The 24,189-nt window shown below is 43.9% G+C and overlaps 1 protein-coding gene across 3 annotated transcripts in view; it reads right to left on the bottom strand.

Moving 5' to 3' along the window:
• Positions 1–533: 533 nt before the first annotated feature.
• Positions 534–24,189, bottom strand: part of Rnf216 (ring finger protein 216) — a 140,738-nt gene continuing 117,082 nt past the window's right edge. For all 3 annotated transcript variants that reach the window (XM_077802662.1, XM_077802661.1, XM_077802660.1), the window contains 3 exons: positions 18,360–18,582; positions 4,157–4,226; positions 534–3,523 (listed from right to left, as the gene is read on the bottom strand). In XM_077802662.1, coding sequence (XP_077658788.1) covers positions 3,204–3,523; positions 4,157–4,226; positions 18,360–18,582 — 613 coding nt within the window. In that variant the 3' untranslated portion in view covers positions 534–3,203. The remainder of the gene's footprint in view (positions 3,524–4,156; positions 4,227–18,359; positions 18,583–24,189) is intronic.

Here is a 24,189-nt window from a genome sequence, read left to right on the forward strand (position 1 = left end):
GGACCCCAGGGGATTGTGGGGAAGAAGCTGTGCCACCAGTGAGGGGCAGTGAGCCCAAGCCCCACAGCCCTCCAGCTGGGCAGGAACTCACAGGCCAACCCCAGCACCTCTGCTCTTGAAGCCCTTGTCCCTTGGGCTTCTCTCTTCTTTGCATTTGGGATTCAGGCCAGCCGAGGTCTCACACAGGCTGTTCTCCAGGACTGAGTTGGCCTCAAGTCCTTCACCTGGGGAAGGGCCCTGAGAGAGGATCTGACTACTTTCTTGGAGGGGATTCTGTGCCAACCCACCCACCCTCTGTGCCTCATCTGGGCCTTGGCAGCCACCCAAGCAAGACTGGCACCTTGATCTTTCTTCCCAGAAGATGAGACCGTCTCTGAGCAGGGACCCCCCTGCCCCCCACCTCCATGCCTGCTGGAACGCCCTGCCTTGTTCCCCTCTGCAGTTGAGCAGAGGGGATGAAACCATTCCAGAGGTGTCCGTGTGACTGTGCATATGGATAAATGCAACCAGAGAGTAGAGTGCACAAACATTTATTTACAAAAAATTCAAGTTACATATGATACAGGTTTTTTACACACAGTAGTTTAAACAGAATTATCTTATCTATTTTTACTACCAGAAGGTAAATAAAAACATTTAACTACTTATTTTTTTTTTTTTTTGCTATTTTTGTACAAAGAACAGATCATGCACATTTCTTCCTTCAGTTTTAAATCTTTTGCTAAGTGCAAATACTAGATTCCTCTCTCCAGTCTTAAGGCAAATAGATTGGGACAGTGGCCAGGCAGTCTCTTGCCCCCAGGAAGCAACCCCGTGTCCCAGAGGGTAAGGTGTCAGCTGCATTGAAAACGCCCGTTTGATGCGACAGGGGCTGATTCTTGGGCTCTGGCCCCGGCATGGGTGCAACTCCTCACCTTCCCTGTCTGCCTGGACACTGAGGTGCCTGGAGAGCTGAGGTGGTCACTCTTGGACGTTTGGTTCTGGTGCTAGTCTGCAGCCCGGCTCGGGGAGCATGATGTGGAACCAGATGCCCTTGACGGGCATGCAGCAGTTCCCTCTCCTGAAGCAAAGTGTGGCCACAGAAGCTTGAACTCATCTCCAAGGGGACATTACTGGCTTAGACCATAGGCAGAACGTCATTCTGATCCCCCACTCTCTCTCTAGTTTGGGCACCACCTGCACTGCACTGACTGTCCTTGCAGCTGCCACAGAAATGGCCAGTTTCCTCATCCTGTCTCAGCCTTAGCCCCTTGATGGAGCTATGTGGTGGGGGCACACAGCTGGAAACAGGCTCACAGCCTACAGGGACAGCTCGAAAGGCCCCAGAGGGGCAGTGTCAGGGCTTCCTCCCATCTGTGGGCTGTGTGCTGCCTTCTCTACTCCAGGGGAGGTGCAGAGAACATGAGTTTGTGTCTAAGGTACTTAGAGGATCCTGTCACTGTGGTGAGCAGCCCACCTTTCCAAGGCACTGTCATTCGGGATAGAAGTAAGTTCAGGCAGCTCACTGGGAGGCTCCCGAGCCACCTCCCCATGTGCCCCACCCCATGTCCAGGTGACCACCTGTCTTCAAAACTTTCATCCTGAGCAAAGGCAGAAAGAATGTATCAAGTAGACCTGAATCCTTCAAAGACACCTGAGAAGCTGATGGCAGCAAGCGAGTGGTGGCACTGCTTGCTCTCAGGGCTTTCCACCCCCGAACTCTGTGTGCTTTGTACCTCCTGGAACCCCACAGCCACATGACGAGGACAAGGATGGCCAATACAGGATGAGAAAGAGATGTCTGCTGTCAGGAGGGCTCAATCCCAGCTTTGCAGTCAGAAGCTTTGGGCCTCTGCTTGGCAAGTGGGCCGGAGCCTTGGCAGGACCCTTGGCAGGACCCCACAGAGGCCCAGAGCTGACTCAACCCCAGAGAAGGGCAGCTGTCCCTGTGCCTAGTACCAGCACCTCACCCTCTACCAGCCTCCATCACTGACTACTGAGAACACAGAGGAGGGAGAGAGGTCGGCTGTGACAATACACGGCTCCGCAGAGTCATCTACACCCCAGGGAAGCCCCCAAAAACACCTTAGAGGGAAAGCTGTTCATCACCTGCTGGGTGTTTGTGATGTCTCCCAGTACTGGGCTGTCTGGGTGGCCTCTGTGGTGGCTAATGGAAAAGGATTTTGTTTGGTTAGTGTCAGGACTGTTCAACCTTGGTAGCCACCTGGTGCAGAGGGCCAATTTCAGCCTGACTTTCCAGGGAATGAGAAAAAGATAGCAGGCCATGGAAAATTCTTCAGTATTCAAAATATGTGAACAGGAGGAAATGCTCAGATAAACAAAACCAAACCCACAGTGCGGGACAGTTCTCTGTGGTTGCCTGACCTGAGAGGGCCTTGGAAGGGAGGGAGGGAGGGAGGGGGAAAGGGCCTGAAGGGGCATTGTGGAAACACTGGGTTCTGGACTGGGAGGGACAGCATTTTGCCCCTCATGGCACCGCAGCAATGTCCAAGGGGCTGTGACCCACAGCCCCCACTATCTTTTCACTGAGACCAACTATGAACCTCTGTGAGGGGCAGGCGGCCCCAGACACAGGACTCTTGGGAGTCTCAAAGGAGATGATCACAGCTGCCTTGTGCCCCAGGACTTGGCTCCCAGGTGAAGCACAAGTGCATAGGACAGCAGGGGACCCATATCCCTGAACTGTGGATGTGCCATGGCATGGGCACAACAGCCACTCTTGAAGGGCCTTAGTGAGGGTGGCCATGCAGATGTCTCAGTTCTCTTCCAATGCCACTATTTGCTGCTTCATTTTTATTATGGACCTGACTACACTGTGACCAAGCGGGTCTGCAAAGTTCTTAATTGTGTGGGATTCTCTTAGGAACAGGACAAATGAGCTCCACCTGTCTCCTCCTGCAGGGGCTTGAGTGACAGAGTAGAGCCAGAGCCCCTGTGCTGGTTGCCAAAATGGCAGAACTAGCGAGGAGACTGACCAGCAAGAGCCAGGCCAGTTCCCTTACAGGCACCCAGAGGGCACCAGACTTTGAGAAGCAGTGACTCTTCCCAAGGGAGGAGTACAAGGTAAACCAGCCCACCCTCAAAAGCTGACTCACCACCCCTACTTAGAGGGTGAAGGTGGAACCTGGCCTGGGGCAGGGGGTTCTCTGCCCTGTACCCCCCACTGGCACAGGTTCAGTGGGGGCTGGCCAGAGCTCCAGCTGTCAGAAGCGATGCCGTGGCTGGGGGCCAAAGTGCATGGGCAGATTGTGCTCCAGGGGCACATGCACAGGACCGAAGTCATAGTTGACCCGCACATTAGGCAAAGGGGGCACATAAGGTGCTGGGACAGGGCCCATGTTGAGAGGGAAGTTGTTAAACACAGGCCGGACAGGTGGCAGGGGGAAGGGCGGGTGCACAAAGGCATAGGGTGGCATCTGTGGTGGGTGCAGGTTCTGTGGGACAGGCCGCGGGAGGGCTTCCATCCTCTGTACCTTCTCAGGGGGCTTCTCCAGCGGAGGCCCAATGCGTTTGAAGGTGTTCTCTGAAAGGAAGTAGGGTTCAATTGAGGAGAGCAGGTTGGACCAACTCTGCTGGACTCTAGCTTGGGATCAGGGCTGTACCTGCTAACTCTGGGGCCCACCAGAGCTGAGCAGCCAAGGGGCAGCTAGATATAGCTGGCAGTGCTTTGAGGGTTGACCTCTGACCCTCAGCACACTCTTTCGTCTGAGCCCAGGAGGGGCTGCTCTACAAGGCAGCTGGCTCAAGTGCCAAACATAAAATACCTATAGCCCAATTGTCAGTACCAGGAGCCAAGGACAAACTGTATTTCCCAAGAGTGTCACACTCTGTGGTGTTTCCTAGAGAATGGCACATTCATCCAGCTCAGTACAGGTTGGGGCAGTCCCCATGCAAGAGCGAGACTCTCCTTGAGAGCTAGAGCCTCAAGGAGCTACCACCTCCTTAGTGAGGCCTGGCTTCTGTTTGTATGAGGAGTTCAAATCTGACCTTAGGATTTCCTCACCATTAAGAGATGCCAAAACTGTATCCAAGGCTTCGATGACCTGGATGGTGGCCCCTCAGAGTCGGAGTTTCCCTCCCCCTGGTGGCCCTAGGTGCTCTGCTCCACCATCCCGAGTGTGCCTAGCGTGGGGCTGTGGCTGGGGAAAGCACTTGCCTCCATTCTTTCTTTTCTGCTCCTCCTCAGCCTCCTTCTGGATTTCCTCGATTAGCTTCTCATCATCTTCCTGGAGTAAAAGCAAAAGGCAAAGTGAGTTTGCAGGTCCTGGAAGTGTGAGGCCCATGGGGAGAGGGAGGCTGGCTTGCTGCTGGACAGTACTGGGATGAGGCCAGACTCTGCCAGTGACCAACGGCGTTTTGAGCTGCACACAACTTCTTCCCATTCCCAAGCATCTCTGTTGTTCATCAACCAGGGGTGTCCCCATAGGGAAACCTATGGGAAAGGCTGGGTGGGGGTTTGTCCCAGCAGGTAGCTGCCTGAGATTGGGCCCAAGAAATTTCAGGTCCCTAGTCTGAACCACGTACAGCAGGCCTTTGTGCAGAGCACAGATAGTCCTGCCCTTTCCCTGAGCTGAGCTGGGGGGCAGTTCTGCTGGTCCAAGCTGGCCTTTTACTTCCAGCTTCCTGCAGCAGAACTCTGGTATGGGCTGGGTGGCAGAGAAAGGGGGTGGAGGCACAGCAGTGAGAGGGTAATTCTGCCACTGACTTCGCTGTTTTCCCTTCCAAAACTCAACACTTAGTGGCTGGGTTTGTGCCACATGCAGCTCCCACATCTCTACTTGCCAGCAGGTGTCATGGAGGAAGAATTGGGCTGCTGCTCTATCTAGGACATACCTCCCCGCCCTATAAGGCCTGCTTTGTGAGATGGTGCTGGGCCAACCTGCTGCCCTGAGTTAGAGAGAGGCTTTCTAGTCACGGTGGGTCCAAAAGAACATTCCCTGGGTTTAAAAAATCCCAGGAAAATGGGGCCCTTCTTTCCTGGCCCAGCTAAATTCCAAATATCTTAAGTGTTAGGGTTTCCTCTCTGAAGTGGGCTGTCGTGAGGACTGAGTGGGTGGTGCATGTATAGGTCTCAGCAAAGAGAAGCCTCATCACTAAGGGGCGGAAGAACTAAAAAAATACAGATTTTAGAAACTTGAAATGTTTCAAGAAAAACAAACGGAAACCAGATTGGAAGATGCCCCAATGTTTGTCTCTCAGTGGCATCTATCTATCTATCTATCTATCTATCTATGGGGGGGGGAACTATAATTGCCTTTTTAAAAAGCATGTCTGTTTATTGAACTCAATACCTTTATTTTATTTATTTATTTTTGTGTGGTGCTGAGGAGTGAGCCCAGGCCTTCGCACATGCTAGGCGAGCGCTCTACTGCTGAGCCATAATCCCAACCCCTATAATTACTTAAAAAAACTTTTTTACTTGTAGATGAACCCAATATCTTTATTTTTTTATGTGGTGCTGAGAATTGAACCTAATGCTTTACATGTAATAGGCAAGCGCTCTACCACTGAGCCACGACCCCAGCCCTCCAATTGCTTTTAATACCAGAATGTTGGAAATACCAAGCCTTTTGTAATTCTGCAATTCTACCTCATATTTCCACAGAGTTTCAAAATCTCAGTAGCTTCGTTATTGTTCAAGTAAGACAGGTGTCCTGACTCTGGCCACATATTCATATTAGTACCACATTACCACACCTCAAAAGTACTTCTATCCTGCACCTAAATGTAGTTGAGCCCATCAGTCCTGGGACACCTAAGGCCTTTGATGGCACAAGAAGGTACCTTAGGGGGTGGGGCTGTGGCTCAGCGGTGGAGCTTGGAGCACTTGCCTCTCGATTAGCGCTGGGTTCGATCCTCAACACCACATAAAAATAAATAAACAAAATAAAGGTATTGTGTCCATATACAACTAAAATTCAAAATAAAAAAGGAGGCACCTTAGAAATCATCCATTTCAATTTGCTGAGGGCACAGAAATGAGGTCCCAGAGAAAAACAGTTGCTCAAAGTTAGGGTGAAAGTTAGGTGGTGAACTGGGACAAAGATTATCTCTTCCATCCACAGTGTCATTCAAATAGTTTTCCTAGAGATAATCTGCAGTTATCTTGAGATTCCTTTGTTCCCATTGCTTATGTGAGTTGAAAGTCAGGGGGACGTTCATTCCTTCACTAGACCTGTGTTCAGAGCCCTCTATGCACCAGGCACCTGTCCTAGACACTTTGAGGACATAAGAGAGGCAGCTGTGCTCCCTCCCCTCGTGGAGCCAAGGTCTGTGCTGTGACCAGTTTTAGCTGGCGTCCTGCATGGGTCTGGTCAGTGCTGGGTAAAATCACAGCAGTGAAGACTCTTATGACACACGAGTCAGGAGGAATAGAGCATGAGGTACTGGAGAGAATTCCCCTTTGGCAGGCCGCTGAGGGTGAGCATGTGGGTGCCATACTCATTTCTATCATGGGGCTTTCTGTGGCAGGTTCCCAGCCTCCTGGATAAATCCTAGCTGAGAGCGCCTCTGGGAAGGCTGAGGCTCTGGCACAGGCGGGTACAAGCCAAGTTTCTCCCAGTTCTGACAGCTTCAGTAGGACAGTGCAGAGGTTCATTGCGGGCAGAGTCCCAGCTTGCCTCTAGAGTTCTTCCAAGGTGTGGCCTCAGAGCCCACAGGAATGAAGCACCCTGCCCCCAACTGCCTTTCTCCATTCCTTCCAGAGTTCTGAGCAAGCTTTTGATTTGGCAAGGGGCCTGGAGACCACCTGCCTCAATCCTTGTCTTGGGAATTTGGCAGTGCCTGTAGCATCTAAAAACAGTCTGTATTTCACTAAAAAGTTCTGGTGTTCAACATGACTTTACCATAATTTGTGAGTCAACTGCCAGTGGATTAGGTGTCTCAGATTTCAACTTTCTCCAAATGGTTTGAGTCACAGGATGCTGTGTTTAGCAATTTGAATTGAAAAAAAAAAAAACAAAAAACTTTTTTTTAAAAAAGAAAAAATACTGACACTTCAGCCAGATTGCTTTACTTAAGGGAAGACACTCTGCTTTTACTTGGTGTGTAAGATTCTTTCATAAGCAGTTCCCCTCAGCACTTAAAGTTCCTCAAGTCAAGAGCAAAGACAGACTACACTGTATACTTACAAATGGCAAATTTTATCTTATATTGGTTAAAAAAAAAAAAAAGGGAGAAGACTGGGTTCAGATAGATTTTGGCCACTCATCATAGCCCTCTTTGGGTATGGGCTAGCTGACAGATGGCAACTGAGTCTCTTCTGGAGGATAGTTCCCTCGGGAGACATTCTAGTCATGATGGGCATGGGGGGGGGCGTGAAGTGGGAAAGCGTTTGGCCTGGTGCAAATCTAGGACACCCCTGGGAAGCTGGAAATGTGGAACAATAGGAGGAAAGATGACGACTGAGAGGCCTAACCCCTTTCTTCCCCCTGGACTGAGTTATATACAGGAAACTAGGGCTGAAGTTGCTCAGCCAAACGGTGAGCAGTGGGGGCTCATGCTCTGTGCCACTGAAAGTGACACTGGCTTCTGTACAACGAGGCCATGGTGAGCGTGATGGACAGGAACACCTATATGACTTTGGAGCTCCAGGTCTGGGTTCAGGGACCAGCCCCACTCTCACTACCTAACGTGGAGGCTGGACATTCTAAAACAGGCTTGTTTTAAGAGGCCCTTAACCTCTCACAGAGTGCCAAGTACAGCGGTGGTAACACTGAGAGTGCTTGTGCAGCCCTGCTCCAAATGTCTCACAACTTCTCTGTTAGCAAAGCATTATGAACTCATCCCACCTTACAGATCAGAACTCTAGGCAGTCCAGACCCAATGCCTGAGCTCTTGACCACAGGAATCGCTGGTTTCTGAATCATAGCCTCTGGGGAAGGAGACCCCAGGCACTACCTTTTTGCCAAAATACCATAGGGTTCTTTCTCCTCAGGGTGGGCATAATTCTGTGGCCTCCACTAAATACCAGAAGTGGCAGAAACAAACAGAGCAAGACACAGCTTCAGAAGCTCAGCAGCAGGAAAAGAAGGAAAAGGGGCCTTGCTCCTTGATATCCTCACAAATAATTCCGATGTTCTTTGGCTCGCCACCCATGGCGAATATGCCACTCCTTAAGATGTCCCAAGTCAATGGTCCTGACAGATTTCTTTGGCATGTGGCCTTTGGATAATAGCCAGCAGAGCCCTCTTGCCCATAGTGGAGCAGGGAATAGGAGAGCCCCACAAGCCTCATTTGAGATGAGCCAGAAACCTGAGTTGCAGACAAGAGTCCACCACTGTCACCTCTGACCAGTAATGTTCATGACCATTGATTTCAGCCTATCCCCAGGTTGGCAAATAACACTTGAAGGCTTCCTTGCCTGAGGCATTTCTCATGAGGTGACCCCCTGAATGCCAGAGGGTCCCAGGAAAATTTTCTGTCAAAAAAAACAAAAACAAAAACAAACAAAAAAAAAAAAACAGGGATGGAATTTATTCACTAAAAAAGGTCATTACAGGGCTGGGTTTGTGGCTCAGTGGTGGAGTGTTCATCTAGCAGTGTGAAGCCCTGGTTCGATCCTTAGCACCACATAAAAATTAATAAAATAAAGGTATTGTGTCCAACTACAATAAATAAACAGACAAATAAATAAGAGCTACATCCCAGCCCCTTCCAGTATACTTATTTTAGAATTTACTGATTTTTTTAAGTTATATATGATACTATATCTTCTAGTATACTTTAAATAATAACTAGATTATGTATAATACTTAATAAAATGTAAAAGCTGAGGCTGGGGTTGTGGCTTAGTGGTAGAGCACTTGCCTCACATGTGTGAGGCACTGGGTTTGATTCTCAGCACTGCATATATATAAGTGAATAAAATAAAGGTCCATCAACAACTAAAAAAAAAGTTTTTTTTTTTTTAAAAAATGTAAAAGCCACGAAAATAGTTGCTATTCTGAATTATTTAGGTAATAGTAAGAAAAACAAGTCTGTATCTTCAATACAGAAAATATTTGTAAGTTCAAAGCCAGTCTAAAAAATAGTATGGACCTGTCTTAAAGGGCTGGGGATGTGGCTCAGTGTTAGAGCACCCACCCCTGGGTTCAATCTCAGGTACCAACAAAACAAAACAAAAAAAGAACAAAACATTCAAATCCAAACCAAACCAACAACAACCCCTGAAACCAAAACCAAATCCACTTAAATTTCATTCTGGAAGACCATGCTCTGTACCTGCTAAGCTGCATGAAAGCAAAAGTTCATACACAAGAGTCTAGAAGGGATTTCACAAGAGGATGCTAAGGTTCAGAGGTGCACAGACCTGTTAAAATCAGTGGGGACTGGGCAGGAGGTCTGAGCTTACATGCCCTAGATAAAAACTTTTCCCCTGCATTTCTTTTGTGGTATTGGGGATTGAGCTCAGGGGTGCTGAGTTACATCCCCAGTTCTTTTTCCTCTTATTATTAAAAAAAATATTATATATATATATTTAGTTGTAGTAGGAACAATGCCTTTATTTATTTTTATGTGGTGCTGAAAATCGAACCCAGCGCCTCACATATGCTAGGTGAGTGCTCTACTGCTGAGCCACAACCCTATCCCCCTTTTCTCTTATTTTTGAGATAGGATTTTGCTAAGTTCTTGAAGCTGACCTCAATTTTGAGATCTTCTTGCCTCAGCCAATCAAATCGTTAGGATTAAAGATCTACACCATTGTGCCTGGCTTTTGGTAAAAAATTTCAAATAGATCCACCAAATGGTTCTTTTCTGAGGCTGATATAAGAGGGAGCAGATGGTGGTAAGTGATTAAGATGTCCCAATAAAGACAGGGTCTTTTGTCAAAAGACTGGGTGTGACAACACATTAGGCTTGGGTGGCAGTGAAACCACGTACGTAGTGCTCCTATTAATATACACCCATGGCCATCTTAGAAGAACTCTTGGATCCCTTGAGGAATCCCAATGAGGACTGGGAGAGAAGTGAATTACTCCATGGTGACCAAAGCAGAAAGTGGAGTGAAATCTTGTCCATTCAGCAGATCTGGAAGAGTACCTTACATAAAGAAATGAGGGCTCCATCTTAACAGGGAAGAGGGTTTATTTCCTTCCCTTGAATTCCTCTGAGCTCAGCAGGATACAGAAAAGTGCTGGGCCTGACACAGAAGGCCCTGGCAGGCCTGCTTCACGTGCAAGTGGGGTGAGTGGGGAGGGGAGAAGGCAGAGGCCCAGCTGCTCCAGAAATTTGCAGGAAGTGAGGAAGAAATCTTCAGAGAGGTTTTAATTAAAAATAGAAAACCAAACCAACCAACCAAACAAACACCTTTCCCTCGTCTCAACAGAAAAGTCCCATAGCTCTGTTCACACAGCAAGGTCTGAACAGGAGAAAATGCAGGAAGAGAAACTGTAAGTGGCTGAAGGGGAAAGAGAATATTTTTACAGGTCAGATATTAACAATAACCACCAGCTACAACTGATGGTTCCCAAGATTGACACTGAGCACTGGCACACAGCTGTTCTTGCCAAAGCCTTTCAAAAGTCCTTAAAAAAAAAAAAAAAAAAAAAAAAAAAAAATATATATATATATATATATATATATATATATATATATGTTTTCAATGGACCTTTATTTTTATTTATATGTGGTGCTGAGAATCCAACCCAGGGCCTCACACTTGCTAGGCAAGCGCTCTACCACTGAGCTACAACACTCAGTGTTCAAAAGTCCTTTTGAGCCTTTCTTTTCCAACACTTCTGGTCACCAGGGCGGACCACCGGCCTGCTTGCTCACCAGCCTCCTGTGACCACAGGGAAGGATGCAACACCTCTTCCTTTAACTTTATCTTTCCTAATGGTGACCCAGAATTGCACACTGCTTCTTCCCCTCTGATTCTGGGAGTGGGTTGGGACTGAGATCCAGGTCAGGTGTGGCCACAGCTGTTGTTAATAAACTTGCAATGACTTCATGAAAGGCTTCCAAAGAGCCAAGATTTAGTTTCAAATTATTCCCAGATCGGCTGCAGATCCCTCAGCAACAGCAGACCCTAACCCCCACCCCCAGCTGTCTCCCTGCAACAGGAAATGGTGGGGGAGGAGGAGATTCAGGCCTGGAAAGACCAGCTCTGAGAAGCACATGCTGTGCAGCTGGACTGGACAGCATGAGCTAGACAACATGCTGGACTTCACAGGCTCCAGGCTGGCCTCTGGCTACTATAGCAGCCTCCTTGTGTCAAAAGAGGCCTAGCACCCAAATACCTTTCTGTCCAGAGCACCTCCTCCAAAAGGACCTGGAGGCTGGGTGGAATGTGGCCATGTTTTGATTCTCTTCAGGGTCAACTGCTCAGGCTGGGGCCTGCTGGGATTTGCTCAAGACAAACTGCACAAATACACATGCTCAAAACACTGTTCTGCTTTCATAAAGTCCTTCAAGAATATCAAAACTCAATCTGGGATGTGGTCAAAGGTGGAGGATTTACAGGCCCCCCTGCAACTTACTTAGTGGAGTTGTTGTCCAGCGAGGGTCCTCTGTAAGGCCTAGGGACCCTGTGGGCACTTCTCAGCCATCTACTGCATTTGTGGAAGGAGCTCCTTGGGTTCATGACCTGAACATCATTTTCCCCAACTGCAAAATGGGAAACTGGTGCTCCTGGACCCCACACCAATTCAGAGATGATACTCACTCCTTCTATTTTTTTTTTTTTTTTAATGGAAACAATGCTATTTAGAACAGTGACTTGAAATAAAAAGTCAAGGCCAGCTGTGAAAGCTGGGTGATAGGTAACATGTGGGCTCATTTCCCCATTTTTCTTTTGGAAAAAATAAACTTAAAGAAAAAGAAAAAAAGAGAAAGGAAAGAAGGAAGGAAATAAACTAAAAATGTTAAGAAAAAATGTTGAAATCAAAAATTAGTTTCCAACCTAGAGTTTAGAATCCTTTTCCTTGTTGGATTTCTACCTTTTTTAAAAATTAATGCTCTTAACTATGCCTCTTCCTCCATTGATCCTGTGGCATTATATTTCCTCCCTTGTAGCTCAAGCCAGGGTTTCAAAAATGCTAGCGCTGTCCCCATGCCTGACCTGCAGGAGAATGTCATATTCTTCAGGCAAGAAGCAGTCAGGCAGGGCTGGGATTGTGGCTCAGTAGTAGAGCCCTTGCTTAGCATGGGTGGGGCCCAGGTTTGATCCTCAGCACCACATAAAAATAAAAGTACTGTGTTGTGTCCATCAACACCTAAAAAATAAATATTATTTAAAAAAAAAAAAAAAAGAAGGCAGGCAGGCCTGGGGACAGATGCTGAGCTATTGGTTACTGGCTTCAATCTCTAGCAGGTTTCCTCATTTGTGAGACTGAGAGGACCCATCTGCCTTAGAGCAACATATGACACATATGAGTAACAGGGTCAATCTACTGCTAGTCTGGGAAAAATGAGTCTACCTCTTAGGCTTGGAGGTAATGCCACGAACTTGTGAGCTGGCTATAAAAGCCTCAGGGTTTTATTACAATAGACTTCAAACTTTCATGTTAAAAAAACAAAAACAGTTGTTGAAAACAATTCTTTGTGGTTTGTTGTACCCCAAACTCAAGATAAACATGGACTTTTTTTTTTTATTTAGAGAACATGCAATCATGAATTCTGCTATACTTCAGAATAATGTTCTTCTGAACATGGCTCCTAACATGACACAGGGATACAGTTCCTTTAGTTGCCACGGATATGGCCAAGAAGAGTCAAGGTATTGGGGTAGAGTAACGGTAATGTCCAGGATAATGCTCCCATTTGTTCCTCTATGTGCTGAGGCTTGGTGTTGCATTCTATCCCTGATCCAGAAAGCTGTGGCTGTATTTGCTTCTGGTTTTCCCCATTCCTAAAGAAAAGAGCCTGTTTTTGGCTCATGTTTGATAACAAACATATAAAGCTATTGTTTATCATATGAGCCATTAGTGTGATGTTAGCCAGGCTCAAGAAATGTCTGATCATTTAGGATGAGAATTTCACTTTTCTCCAAATCATGAAGGGACAACTCCCTTGCTTATGACGAGAGATCCTTTCTGGCCCCATCGACTAATGAGGCCAGAGAACAGGCACACAGGACAGGGAAAGCTTTGTTTTACTGCTCTTCTGAATGGCTTTGTGTTCTCAGAAGCCCCAGCAGATGCTGGGGTGGAATTTAATTGGTCTCCTGGTGAGAATCAAGGAAACCAGGCTGATCTCTGTTTTGATGGGAACAGGACAAATGGAACAAAATCCCTGGCTATGGTGAGCAGAGGAAATTGGAGGAATTTGTATTTACTTGACTTTCCTCTCAAACTTCATTTGAACATCTACAGAACTTTCTTCAGGCAAATGACTATTTGACAAGAAAACAGAGAGTAGTTGCATGCTGCAGCAGCCACAGAATGCAGCTGAAAGACGAATTTACAATCAAGTCCATGCCTGGGTATGGGGAGAGAGGGGTGCAGATGAAGAACCAGGACAAGAGGAATCGGTGCAGAGAGAAACAGGCCACGATGCTAAACACCTGCCCTCATGTGGCAACATGCACTCTGCTTTTTACTTCTGAAAATAAAATTAAGGTTAGGGTCTGGGAGCTTCAGCTGAGGAAAAAGGACCCTATTTCTTCATGAAGTTCTGGAGACATGGTGAAGGGAGTTGGTAGAATGGCTAGGCCCCAGGAAGACCTGTCACAAAGGGCCCTGTGCATTATCTGATGAGCACTTCCCACTATGGGCCATGCCTCCCCCCAAATCAGCCAATGGAAGACTGTTCTTCCTGTGCAGAGGCCTCTCTTTCTTCCATGTACTTCCTTGATGACAGAAAGGCAGGCTTATGGAGGGTATCACTGGTTCATGAGCTACAAGATCAATGATTCCTAAAATAGGACATTCCCCATATGGTTTCTAGGAGGACTCACTGCTTTTTACACTGTAGTGGCTCTGAGAATGACGTATTTGTTGAACATGGGCAGAGATCAGCCTCTAGGCTGCCCTGCCCTTGGGGTAGACCAGAGAGGTCTGCTATGACCATCACTCTGCGGCCAGCCTCTGACCCTGGCATCTTCTCTTGTAGGAATGCTAGAGAGGTACACACTAGAGATACAGATCTTTTCTTTGGCTTAGAAAGTGGTGGCCTGAATAGTATTTTCAAGATAGCTGGATAAGTGGTCAATTTTAAAAACCAGGGGATTTCACCTTTAAACATAGGAGAACTGAATAGTCTCACCTGGTACAAGTGGATGGGCCCGCTGTCCTGCTCATACCATGAGGGGTTCCACAGCCCTCAGTTCTTGTTATATCTGCCCCATGGCAGCTTGGTCTGTGCATGCTATTCATTTTCTATGTGTCAATCTTCCTATGTTTTTCTCCCCCGTGTTTTAAAATATACATGAAACATTATTTTTTGTATTATTCTAATATAAACATATAAAATAAAACATATCACCTATTTTTTGGTATGTTTAAATGTTTTTTAATTTACACCACTTTGCTAGGTCAAGGAATAGACATTAACCTTTCTTTCTTACCTTTTTTTTGGGTACCAGGAATTGAACCCAGGGGCTCTCAACCACTGAGCCACATCCCCAGCCCATTTTATATTTTATTTTGAGACAGGATCTTGCTAAGTTGCTGAGGCTGGTTTTGAACTTGCGATCTTCCTGCTTTAGGCTCCCAAGGCAATGACATTATGGACATGTGCCACCACATCCAGCTGACATTAACATTTCTGATCTGGTTAGATGCAGTGGCACATGCCTGTAGTCCAGTTACTTTGGAGGCTGAGACAGGAGGATTGTAATTCTAGGCCAGCCTGAGCAACATAGGGAGACGCAAATGACAACAACAAAAACAACAACAAAAACCCCTTCTGATCTATATACTCTTCTACCCCATATGCCAGTTATACTCCTAACCACAGTGTCTGAGGTACCATCTCCCCATGTCTATTTTTAGGTTTCATGTTCTTTCCAGTTAAATTAATCCTTATAAATATAGAGATATTCATTAACTTCTTTTATTTAAAAAATTTTATTTTTTAGGTGTAGTTGGACACAATACCATTTATTTATTTATTTATTTTTATGTGGTGCTGAGGATCGAACCCAGGGCCTTGCATGTGCTAGGTGAGCGCTCTACTGCTAAGCCACAACCCCAGCCCCTTCAATGACTTCTTATTGAGTCATTTTATTCTCTATAGATCAAGAATATTTATCTGTATCAATATAAGTGTAACCAGTATTTCCCCTAGTTTTCCATTTATATATATTTTTAAATATATATATTAGTTGTAGATGGACACAATACCTTTATTTTACTTATTTATTTTTATGTGGTGCTGAGGATTGAACCCAGGGCCTCACATATGCTAGGCGAGTGCTCTATTGCTGAGCCATAGCCCCAGCCCCCATTTATCTTTATCATTGTTTATTGTGTCTTACCAAAGAGAATTTACATTTTCTTAGTGGCCCTGATATAATGCTAAGAAGGATCTTCCCTGCTCCAAGATTATAAAAGTCATCTCCTTTGTTTCCTTGGGGTATTTTCCCAGTGATTAGCCAAGTGCCCCACAAAAACTCTCAAATATGCCCTCTCTATATAACAGTAGCCAGTGTGATCTTGAAAACATAACACCCTGTAATGCCCTGCAGTTACCATCACTGCATTCAGACCCTCAACAGGGCTTTGGGATGGTCCTTTTTACTTCCCACAGCTCAGCACCGGCAAGCCATATCTGCCTTCTTACTGTTCCCCAAACACACTCAATTTGTTTGATTTCCCCAGTGGCCTTGCTCTTCTTAACAGGTTTTACTGCAAATGCTGACCTCAGAAATAACTGCCTACATTCTTCCATTTGAAATGGCTGCTTCCTCTAGCTCCTGTCATTCCTCACTAGCTCATTCTGATTCTTCTGAATGAATAGTACTAAATTCAGTTTAGTACTAACTTCATGGAATATTCCAGTTTTATAATGTATTTGAATATAAACTGCATGAGGATGGGGGCTTTCTGTTCAGACCAGTTCTGGAACAACTCCCAGTTAAGAATGAACAAATGGGGCTGGGGATGTGGCTCCAGCGCTAGCACGCTCGCCTGGCATGTGTGCGGCCCGGGTTCGATCCTCAGCACCACATATAAACAAAGATGTTGTGTCTGCTGAAAACTAAAAAATAAATATTAAAAAATTAAAAAAAAAAAAAGAATGAACAAATGACTCAATCTATCATTTCTCCAGTTCTTTTGATACATTTGCCTATGCTTGTCCTAGTTTACATGGTTTTGGTTAGTTTAGCTTTATAGTAAAAATCAGTCTAATTTGCAAAACCAGTCATTTTTTTAATATATATATATATATTTCTAAGTTGTAGATGCACATAATACCAAATAATTTTTATGTGGTGCTGAGGGTTGAACCCAGTGCCTCATAAGTGCTAGACAAGTGCTCAACCACTGAGCTACAACCCCAGCCCACCAGTCATTTTTTTGGGGGGGTAAAAAATCCTACTTGAGATATGATTTCCATAAGATTTTTAAGTGACTCTGGAGAGAAATTATCTCTCTTTAATACCACATGCCTGCTCTGAGGACTATGACACCCAGGCCACCTTTGCTTTCCCCAGGGAAAGCTGAGAGGATCCATCTGTCACCAGGCCTGCTTTCTATGGGCCTTAATGCACTTGCTGATATGTTCCCCATATTGGTGGGGACCCCCCGATATGTTATCACTTTTTGGTAGAACAAGTCTTTGCACTTATCACATTACCTGATTGTGCATGTTTTTAGTTAAATATGATTCTAAAAACAATTGTTTAATTAAGTAAATATTAAAAGAACAAAGCATATTTCTCCATATGTTCAGGTCTCTTCATGTCCTTCAATATAGTTTTATAGTTTTCCTCATACTGCTTATCCACATTCAATTCTAGGATATTTTATGATTTGTAATTCTACTGAAAATGGTATTGGGTATATTTTATATTTAGTTATCTTTCTACTGCTTTCTAATTGATTATTTTGTCTTTTCCAATTTTAAAATGATGAATTTGCCTTTCTTTACATATGAGTAATTAAAATAGCGTCTGACACACTAGTGGGTGTCAATCAGGATTAGCCATAACCTTTTCTAGCATCTATACCATCTATTTTATTGTTAGTCAAGTGTTCTCATTAGCAGTTGTAGAACAAATTAATGATAATCTTATACTTGACTTTATTAGGAATACTTCTATATATTTCACTGCTAAATATGTGCTTACAACTATTCTGAAATATGGGGTTAAAGAATCATATCAATAATACTTTTTTAAAAAGCTTAAATCAAAATAGATGTGATTTTTGAAATTATCTTTTTGCCATCTAAGGGTTATTAATATTAAACCATCCTGTGTTTCTGGACCATACTTGGATCATTCTCTCTCTCTCTCTTTTTTACAGTGCAGGGGATTGAATCCAGGGGTGCTTTACCACTGAGCTATACACCCCAGCCTTTTATTTATTTATTTTTTAACTTTTCCAACATACTTTATTTTCAAGACAATAAATCAAGCTGGGGATGTGGCTCAAGTGATAGCGCGCTCGCCTGGCATTCGGGCTGCCCAGGTTCGATCCTCAGCACCGCACCACATACAAAGATGTTGTGTCTGCCGAAAACTAAAAAATAAATATTAAAAATATTCTCTCTCTCTCTCTCTCTCTCTCTCTCTCTCTCTCTATCTATCTATAAAATAAAATACATTAAAAAAAAAAGACAATAAATCAACATTTAAGTCACTGGAATGAATGGTAGCAAAAGAAACCCCTTCAAATTGGCCTACTACTTTGGACTTATGAAGGAGAAAAATATTAAGGTACTAAAAGCCTTTTTATTTTTGGAAACTGGATCTCATTAAGTTGCTAGGGCTGGTCTCAAAATTTTGATCTTTCTGCCTCCAGCCTCCCAAGTCACTAGAATTACAGGTATGCAACACTGTTCCAAGCTCCCTTTTTCCATGCTCTGGAATACTTCAGATAGCACAGGAAAAAAACTTATTCCCTAAAGGAGCCAAAGAATTTGCCCACCAAAACTGTATGAAAATGCTTATTCTCTTTTCTTTTTCTTTCTTTCTTTTTTTTTTGAGATGGGGTATTGCTGGGTTGCCCAGGTTGATCTTGAACTTGTGAGTTCAAGTGGTCCTTCTGCCTACAGGCCTGGGTGACCACTCTTGGCTTACTTTCTGATGAGCAGCTTTTGATTACTTTCTCATTTTCCCCCCTGTAGTTACTGTTCCATGTAATTTCCTGTATCTTCTCATGAGTAAGAATTTGTCATGTTTTCATTACAGGAATGTATGGCTCTTCCCCCCCCCCCCCCATGTGGAAATAGGCAGTTGTGCATCTACTCACAGTGGGGTCGGTCCAGAGGGAACATCTTGAACATTCTTGGCAAGGGGCTCCTGGCGAACGAGGATGCTGGCAGAAATGGTCATATCCATTGATAGACACTCGACAGAGGTAGCACATTTGGGCACCACAGCGGCAAGACATTCGGTTGCAGCCTTCTGATTTGATGAGGCCAGTTCCACATTTGTGGCATTTTCTAATGCGGGCGGCAGTCATTTTTTCTTCACTGAAAAAAGAAAACATGATTGGAGCTGGCCAGGAAGATGAAAAGAAAATTATTATGGCCATTAAGTATTTATCTCTTTCTATGTGTACTGATTGCTTGTGGCGTATGGTGACATTCAAAGAGTGAAAAGACCCTAATATTCTTTTTTTTTTTTTTTTAAAGAGAGAGTGAGAGGAGAGAGAGAGAGAGAGAGAGAGAGAGAGAGAGAGAGAGAGAGAGAGAATTTTTAATATTTATTTTTTAGTTCTCGGCGGACACAACATCTTTGTTGGTATGTGGTGCTGGGGATTGAACCCGGGCCGCACGCATGCCAGGCGAGCGCGCTACCGCTGAGCCACATCTCCAGCCCAAGACCCTAATATTCTGATGTCTGAGAACTGAGTTCAAAGATAATCAACTGTCTAACCTTGGGTATATTGGGTATATTTCCCAACTGTCTGGAGACTTGGTTTGGTACTGGGGATTGAACCCAGGGGCACTTAACTACTGAGTCACATCCCTAGTTCTTTAAAAAAAAAAAAAAAAAAAAAAAAAAAAAAAAAAAATATATATATATATATATATATATATATATATATCTTTAGTTGTAGATGGACAATGATTTTATTTTTTTTATGTAGTGCTGATGATCAAACCCAGGGTGCCTCATACATGCTAGGCAAGTGCTCTACCACTGAGCCACAACCCCAGCTCCCAAGTCCTTTTTATTTTAGGACAGTTGCTTAAGGCCTGCTTAAGTTGCTGAGACTGGCTTTGAACTTGTGATCCTCATGCCTCAGTATTCCAAGTTACTGGGATGATAGGTTCATGCCACTACACCCAGCAGTTTCCTCACTTTTAAACTGGGAAAACACAACTTCCTCACGGTGTTTTGAGGATTACAGGTAAGATATAAAGCCCCTGACACACAGCATTTAGAAAAATAACTTCTGTTTGTTTCAAGAATCCCAAAGACTTAAAATGGAGACAAAAAACTCAAGGTCTTCCTAAATTACATGACAATTAAGAGTTAGTGAGACCAAACCATAGTTGCACACCCTAAAATTCTGAAAACTTGTCTTAGTGGTGGCAGAGGGAATGTCTGCCAGTCTAACTTCTGAGTTGGCAGAGTCATCCTCCCATATCACAGTCCTACACTTCCAGACTCCCTTGCAGCAAGGGCACGACACACATACGACTCAATCCTGGCTGACGGGGAGCTTCCAGGGAGGCTAGCTGTCTCCAGAATCATCTGACTGATGTGGAGGGTGGACAAGTCAAAATGACAAATTGCTGTTTGTCAAGAGCTGCCTGCTGTGCTAGGTGCTTCCACAATGCACTGTTTCCAACTATGAAACGATATGTTCCAGGCTGGGGTTATGGCTCAGTGGTATAGCGCTGCCTACAACGTGTAAGGTGCTGGGTAAGATCCTCAGCATCACACAAAAATAAATAAATAAAAATAAAGGTATTGTGTCCACTACAACTTAGGTACAGTATTTTTATGGGTTTCACTATTAATCCTAATATTCTCTATGTGTTCACTACCTGTTCATACACTATGCTACCAACATCCTTTTTTTTTTTTGCTATGTTGTTCATGCTGGCCACAAATTCTTGGGCTTAAGTAATCCTTCTGCCTAAGCGTCCCAAGTGCGTGGGACTATGGGCACACCTATATTACTGGGCTAAGCTTCTTCTTCTTTTTTTTTTTAATTTAAAAGAAAACATTCTATTCATTCATTCAATATGAACCTGCTGAGTTTCTTTTTTTTTAATACACCTTTCCTACTTTATTTATTTTTTAAAGAGAGAGTGAGAGAGAGAGAATTTTAATATTTATTTTTCAGTTATCGGCGGACACAACTTCTTTGTTTGTATGTGGTGCTGAGGATCGAACCCCGGCCGCATGCATGCCAGGCGAGTGCGCTACAACTTGAGCCACATCCCCAGCCCTGGGCTAAGCTTCTTTTAGTTTTCTGTTTGTGGTATCCTTTCGCTTTCTGAGCACATGCCTATTTATCTATCTACTTATTTATGGTGCTGAGCATTGAACCCAGTGCCTAATATGTGCTAGACAAGTGTTCCACCACTGACCTACAACTCCAGCCCTCTGAGCATGTTTAAGACAGTAGATTTTAGATATTTGTCTAGTCAGGGCTGGGCTTGCAGCTAGAGCACTTGCCTAGCATGTGTGAGGCACTGGGTTCAATCCTCAGCATCACATAAAACTAAATAAATAAAACAAAGGTACTGTTGTCCATCTACAACTTCAAAAAAATTTTTTTTTTGTCTAATAAATCCAATGTCTGTGTATCCTTAGGGGCGATTTCTGTCCAGTGCTCTTTCCTGTGAATGGGTGAAACTTTCCTGTTTCTTTGTATGTCTGTTAAATTACTGTTTAAACTACGTATTTTGAATATTATAATGTGGAAATTCTGGAAATCAGATTGCTTCCTGCAGGGTTTGCGATTTAGTAACTTTTCTTTCTTTTACCATACTGGGGATAAACCAAGGGGTGCTCTTGTCACTGAGCTACAGCCCCAGCACTTCTGTTTATTTTGAGACAGGGTATTGCTAAATTGCTGAGGATGCCCTTGAACTTCTCCTGCTTCAGCCTCCCAAGTCACTGGGATTACAGGCATGTGTCACTGTATCTGGCTTGAGAATCTTGATTCCTTCTGCTCTTACCTTCCATATCTATCAGCTACCAAGTCTTACCAACTTACTTCTTAAATTTCTTAAACCCATCCTCTCTTACACAATACTGCCATCCTAATCTGGGGCTATGTAATGGAATGGGCTGGAACTACTGCAGTGGCTTCTAAATGTTCTCCTTAACCCTAGTCTTATTTTCCTTAAAGCTATTTGCCACACAGCCATCAAACCAATGACTCTGGCCATGTTGTTTGCTTGCTTGAAAGCATTTAATAGTGGACCAAGCAGACACTTTGTGGCTTTGGCTGTGTGTACAATGTTTTTATGGGTTTCACAATATTAACGTGAGAAGCACAGTACCTCTTATGAAATATTCTCACCAAAACATATTGAATATGAACCTAATCAAGTCTTTAATCTAAATTCTAATTTACAGAAAATACAGAGGACAGAAGAACAAGTTAAATGACACCTGAAAAAGCAGTCAACATTAGAAGGTATTTTACAAGTCAATGGTCATTGTTCTTCATAAGTCAATGGCATGATAAGCATTGTGTTGAGGAGAGAGGATACCCTTATTATAAAAGAAATTCAAGAGAAATGATTACCCATGCAATGAGCAGACCTTGTTTTGAATCCTGATCTGACTAAATCAATTGTGGAACATGTGGTAAAGCTATTCTGAGACAACTGGGAGAGCTATAAACTTGGTTATGAGATATTATCAAAGACTTATTGTCAATTTTGTTAATGATTATAATAAATTATTAATGTGATTTGTTATGTAAGGGGAAAAAAGTAAGCATGTAGGGATAAAATGACAAACTGTCAAGGAATTGGATTTGCTTGAAAATACTACAGCAGTTTAAAAATAAGGAAAAAAAAAAGGAAATGAAGCAAAAGGAAATGAAGCAAATGGGGCAAAATAATGATAACTGTTGCACTATTATTTCTATCATGAATTCTTAACAATTTTCCTAAGAAAAGTAATATGAAAAAACAAACAAACCAACAACCCCCCCCCCAAACAAAAACAAACACTGACAGAATGCAGACCTGTCATGTTTTTTTTATTATTGACAGGTTGAGGTTCTTAGTCTGATTCTTGAGGCTGGGTGCTTAATTTAAAAAAGTTTATTTAGCATACAGTTCTAGAGATTCAAAAGCACTGATGGTGGCATCTGTTCAGCTATGGTGAGGGCCTTGTGGTAGATGATATCACAATGGCAGGAGCATTTGCAGAAGAGAGCACATGGTGAAACAGGAAGCCAGACTTGTTTATTTTTTTTAATTTTTGGGGCACCAGGGATGGAATTCAGTGTTTTGCATGTATTGGACATATGCTCTACCACTACATCCCCAGCACCCCATGGCAGTTTCTTTTTTTTAAAAAAAAATATATTTATGTTTTTTAAATTGTAGTCAGACACAAACTTTATTTTATTTATTTATTTTTATGTGGTGCTGAGGATTAAACCCAGTGCCTTGCCTATGCTAGATGAGAGCTCTACCTACCTTCTCTCATCAATGGGGTAAGGGCTATATGGTAAGGAAAGGCAAGCTGAAGATCCCAAAGCACCCCTTCTCTAAATACTAGATTTCCATAGAAAAAAAAATTTTTTTTTGAGATTGGTGGCACCATCAAAGACTTTAAAGATGCAGTGTTAGCCAGATACGGTAGTGCAGTGCAAGCCTGTAATCCCAGTGACTCAAGAGGCTGAAGCAGAAGGAATGCAATTCTAAGCCAGCCTGGGCAACTCAGTGGGACCACTTCAAAAAAGAAAAAGAATGATTGATGGAGCTCAGTAAAGTGCCTCTGGGTTGTTGAATCCATAGTTAAAAAAAAAAAAAAAAAAAGGCTGTGTTTTTGATTCTCCCCAGACCTCTTTTTGGTCTACACAGAGAATAGTGTTAAGCCTCATCACGTGCTAACTAATCTCAGCCGCTGCTGCAGATGCCACTTCTTACCCTTGGCAAATAAACATAGCTCTTGGTAACTGGTACATAGGTACTGATCTGGAAAACACTTTATATTTTCTGTCCAGTGGCAGAGAACATCAGCAGCTGACAAGAATATTTTCATCTGTCTTCCACCAGGACTATATACTGGTCTACTCCTTGAATGACACATAGAACCTGATGAACTGGAAGCAGCAGGTACTTGAGGACGCACTAATAATGTGAATACTATAAAATGGAGATAACCCCTTGGATATATGAAGCATGTAATATCTATGAAGTTCTGGTGGTGTAAAGGTCAGGGGTGTGCATCAGGATATCCTTTCCTAAGTTAAGCTGTGTCTTTTTTTTTTTTTTTTTTTTAGAAGAGAGAGTGAGAGAGGAGAGAGAGAGAGAATTTTTAATATTTATTTTTTAGTTCTCGGCGGACACAACATCTTTGTTGGTATGTGGTGCTGAGGATCGAACCCGGGCCACACGCATGCCAGGCGAGCGCGCTACCGCTTGAGCCACATCCCCAGCCCAGCTGTGTTGTGTCTTGCATCCCCTTCTACTATGGAGACTTTTGGATCCTAGAATGGACACACATCACATCTAAATGTTCTAGTATGAATTCTCTAACTGTTGATCTAGAAGGATGCCAAGCTGAGGGTACTATATGCTGCTCCAAGTACCTAGGCTGACTCAGATGCTGAATGGACCACAACTGACAGAGGCTACCTCATGGCTCCCTTCCTCCATCTTCAAAGCCAGCCCTTGACGTGTGAAGTCAAGTCCTTTTCATGTTTCTCTGACTCAATGTTCTCTCTGCATCTCTTGCTCACTGACCACAGCTGGGAAAGCCTCTCTCCTTTTAAGGAGTCATGATTAGCTTTGGTGCATTCTAAAAATCTCCATACCTTAAATATGTCATGATAGGACAACATTACTGGGGGTGGGGGTCATTATTCTGCCCTCCAAAGTTGTGGTATCTCTGCACCTCAGCTGCCTACTTATAAAATGAGGACCACA

Source organism: Urocitellus parryii, chromosome 9, assembly GCF_045843805.1.
Source record: "Urocitellus parryii isolate mUroPar1 chromosome 9, mUroPar1.hap1, whole genome shotgun sequence".
Taxonomy (NCBI): Eukaryota; Metazoa; Chordata; class Mammalia; order Rodentia; family Sciuridae; genus Urocitellus; species Urocitellus parryii.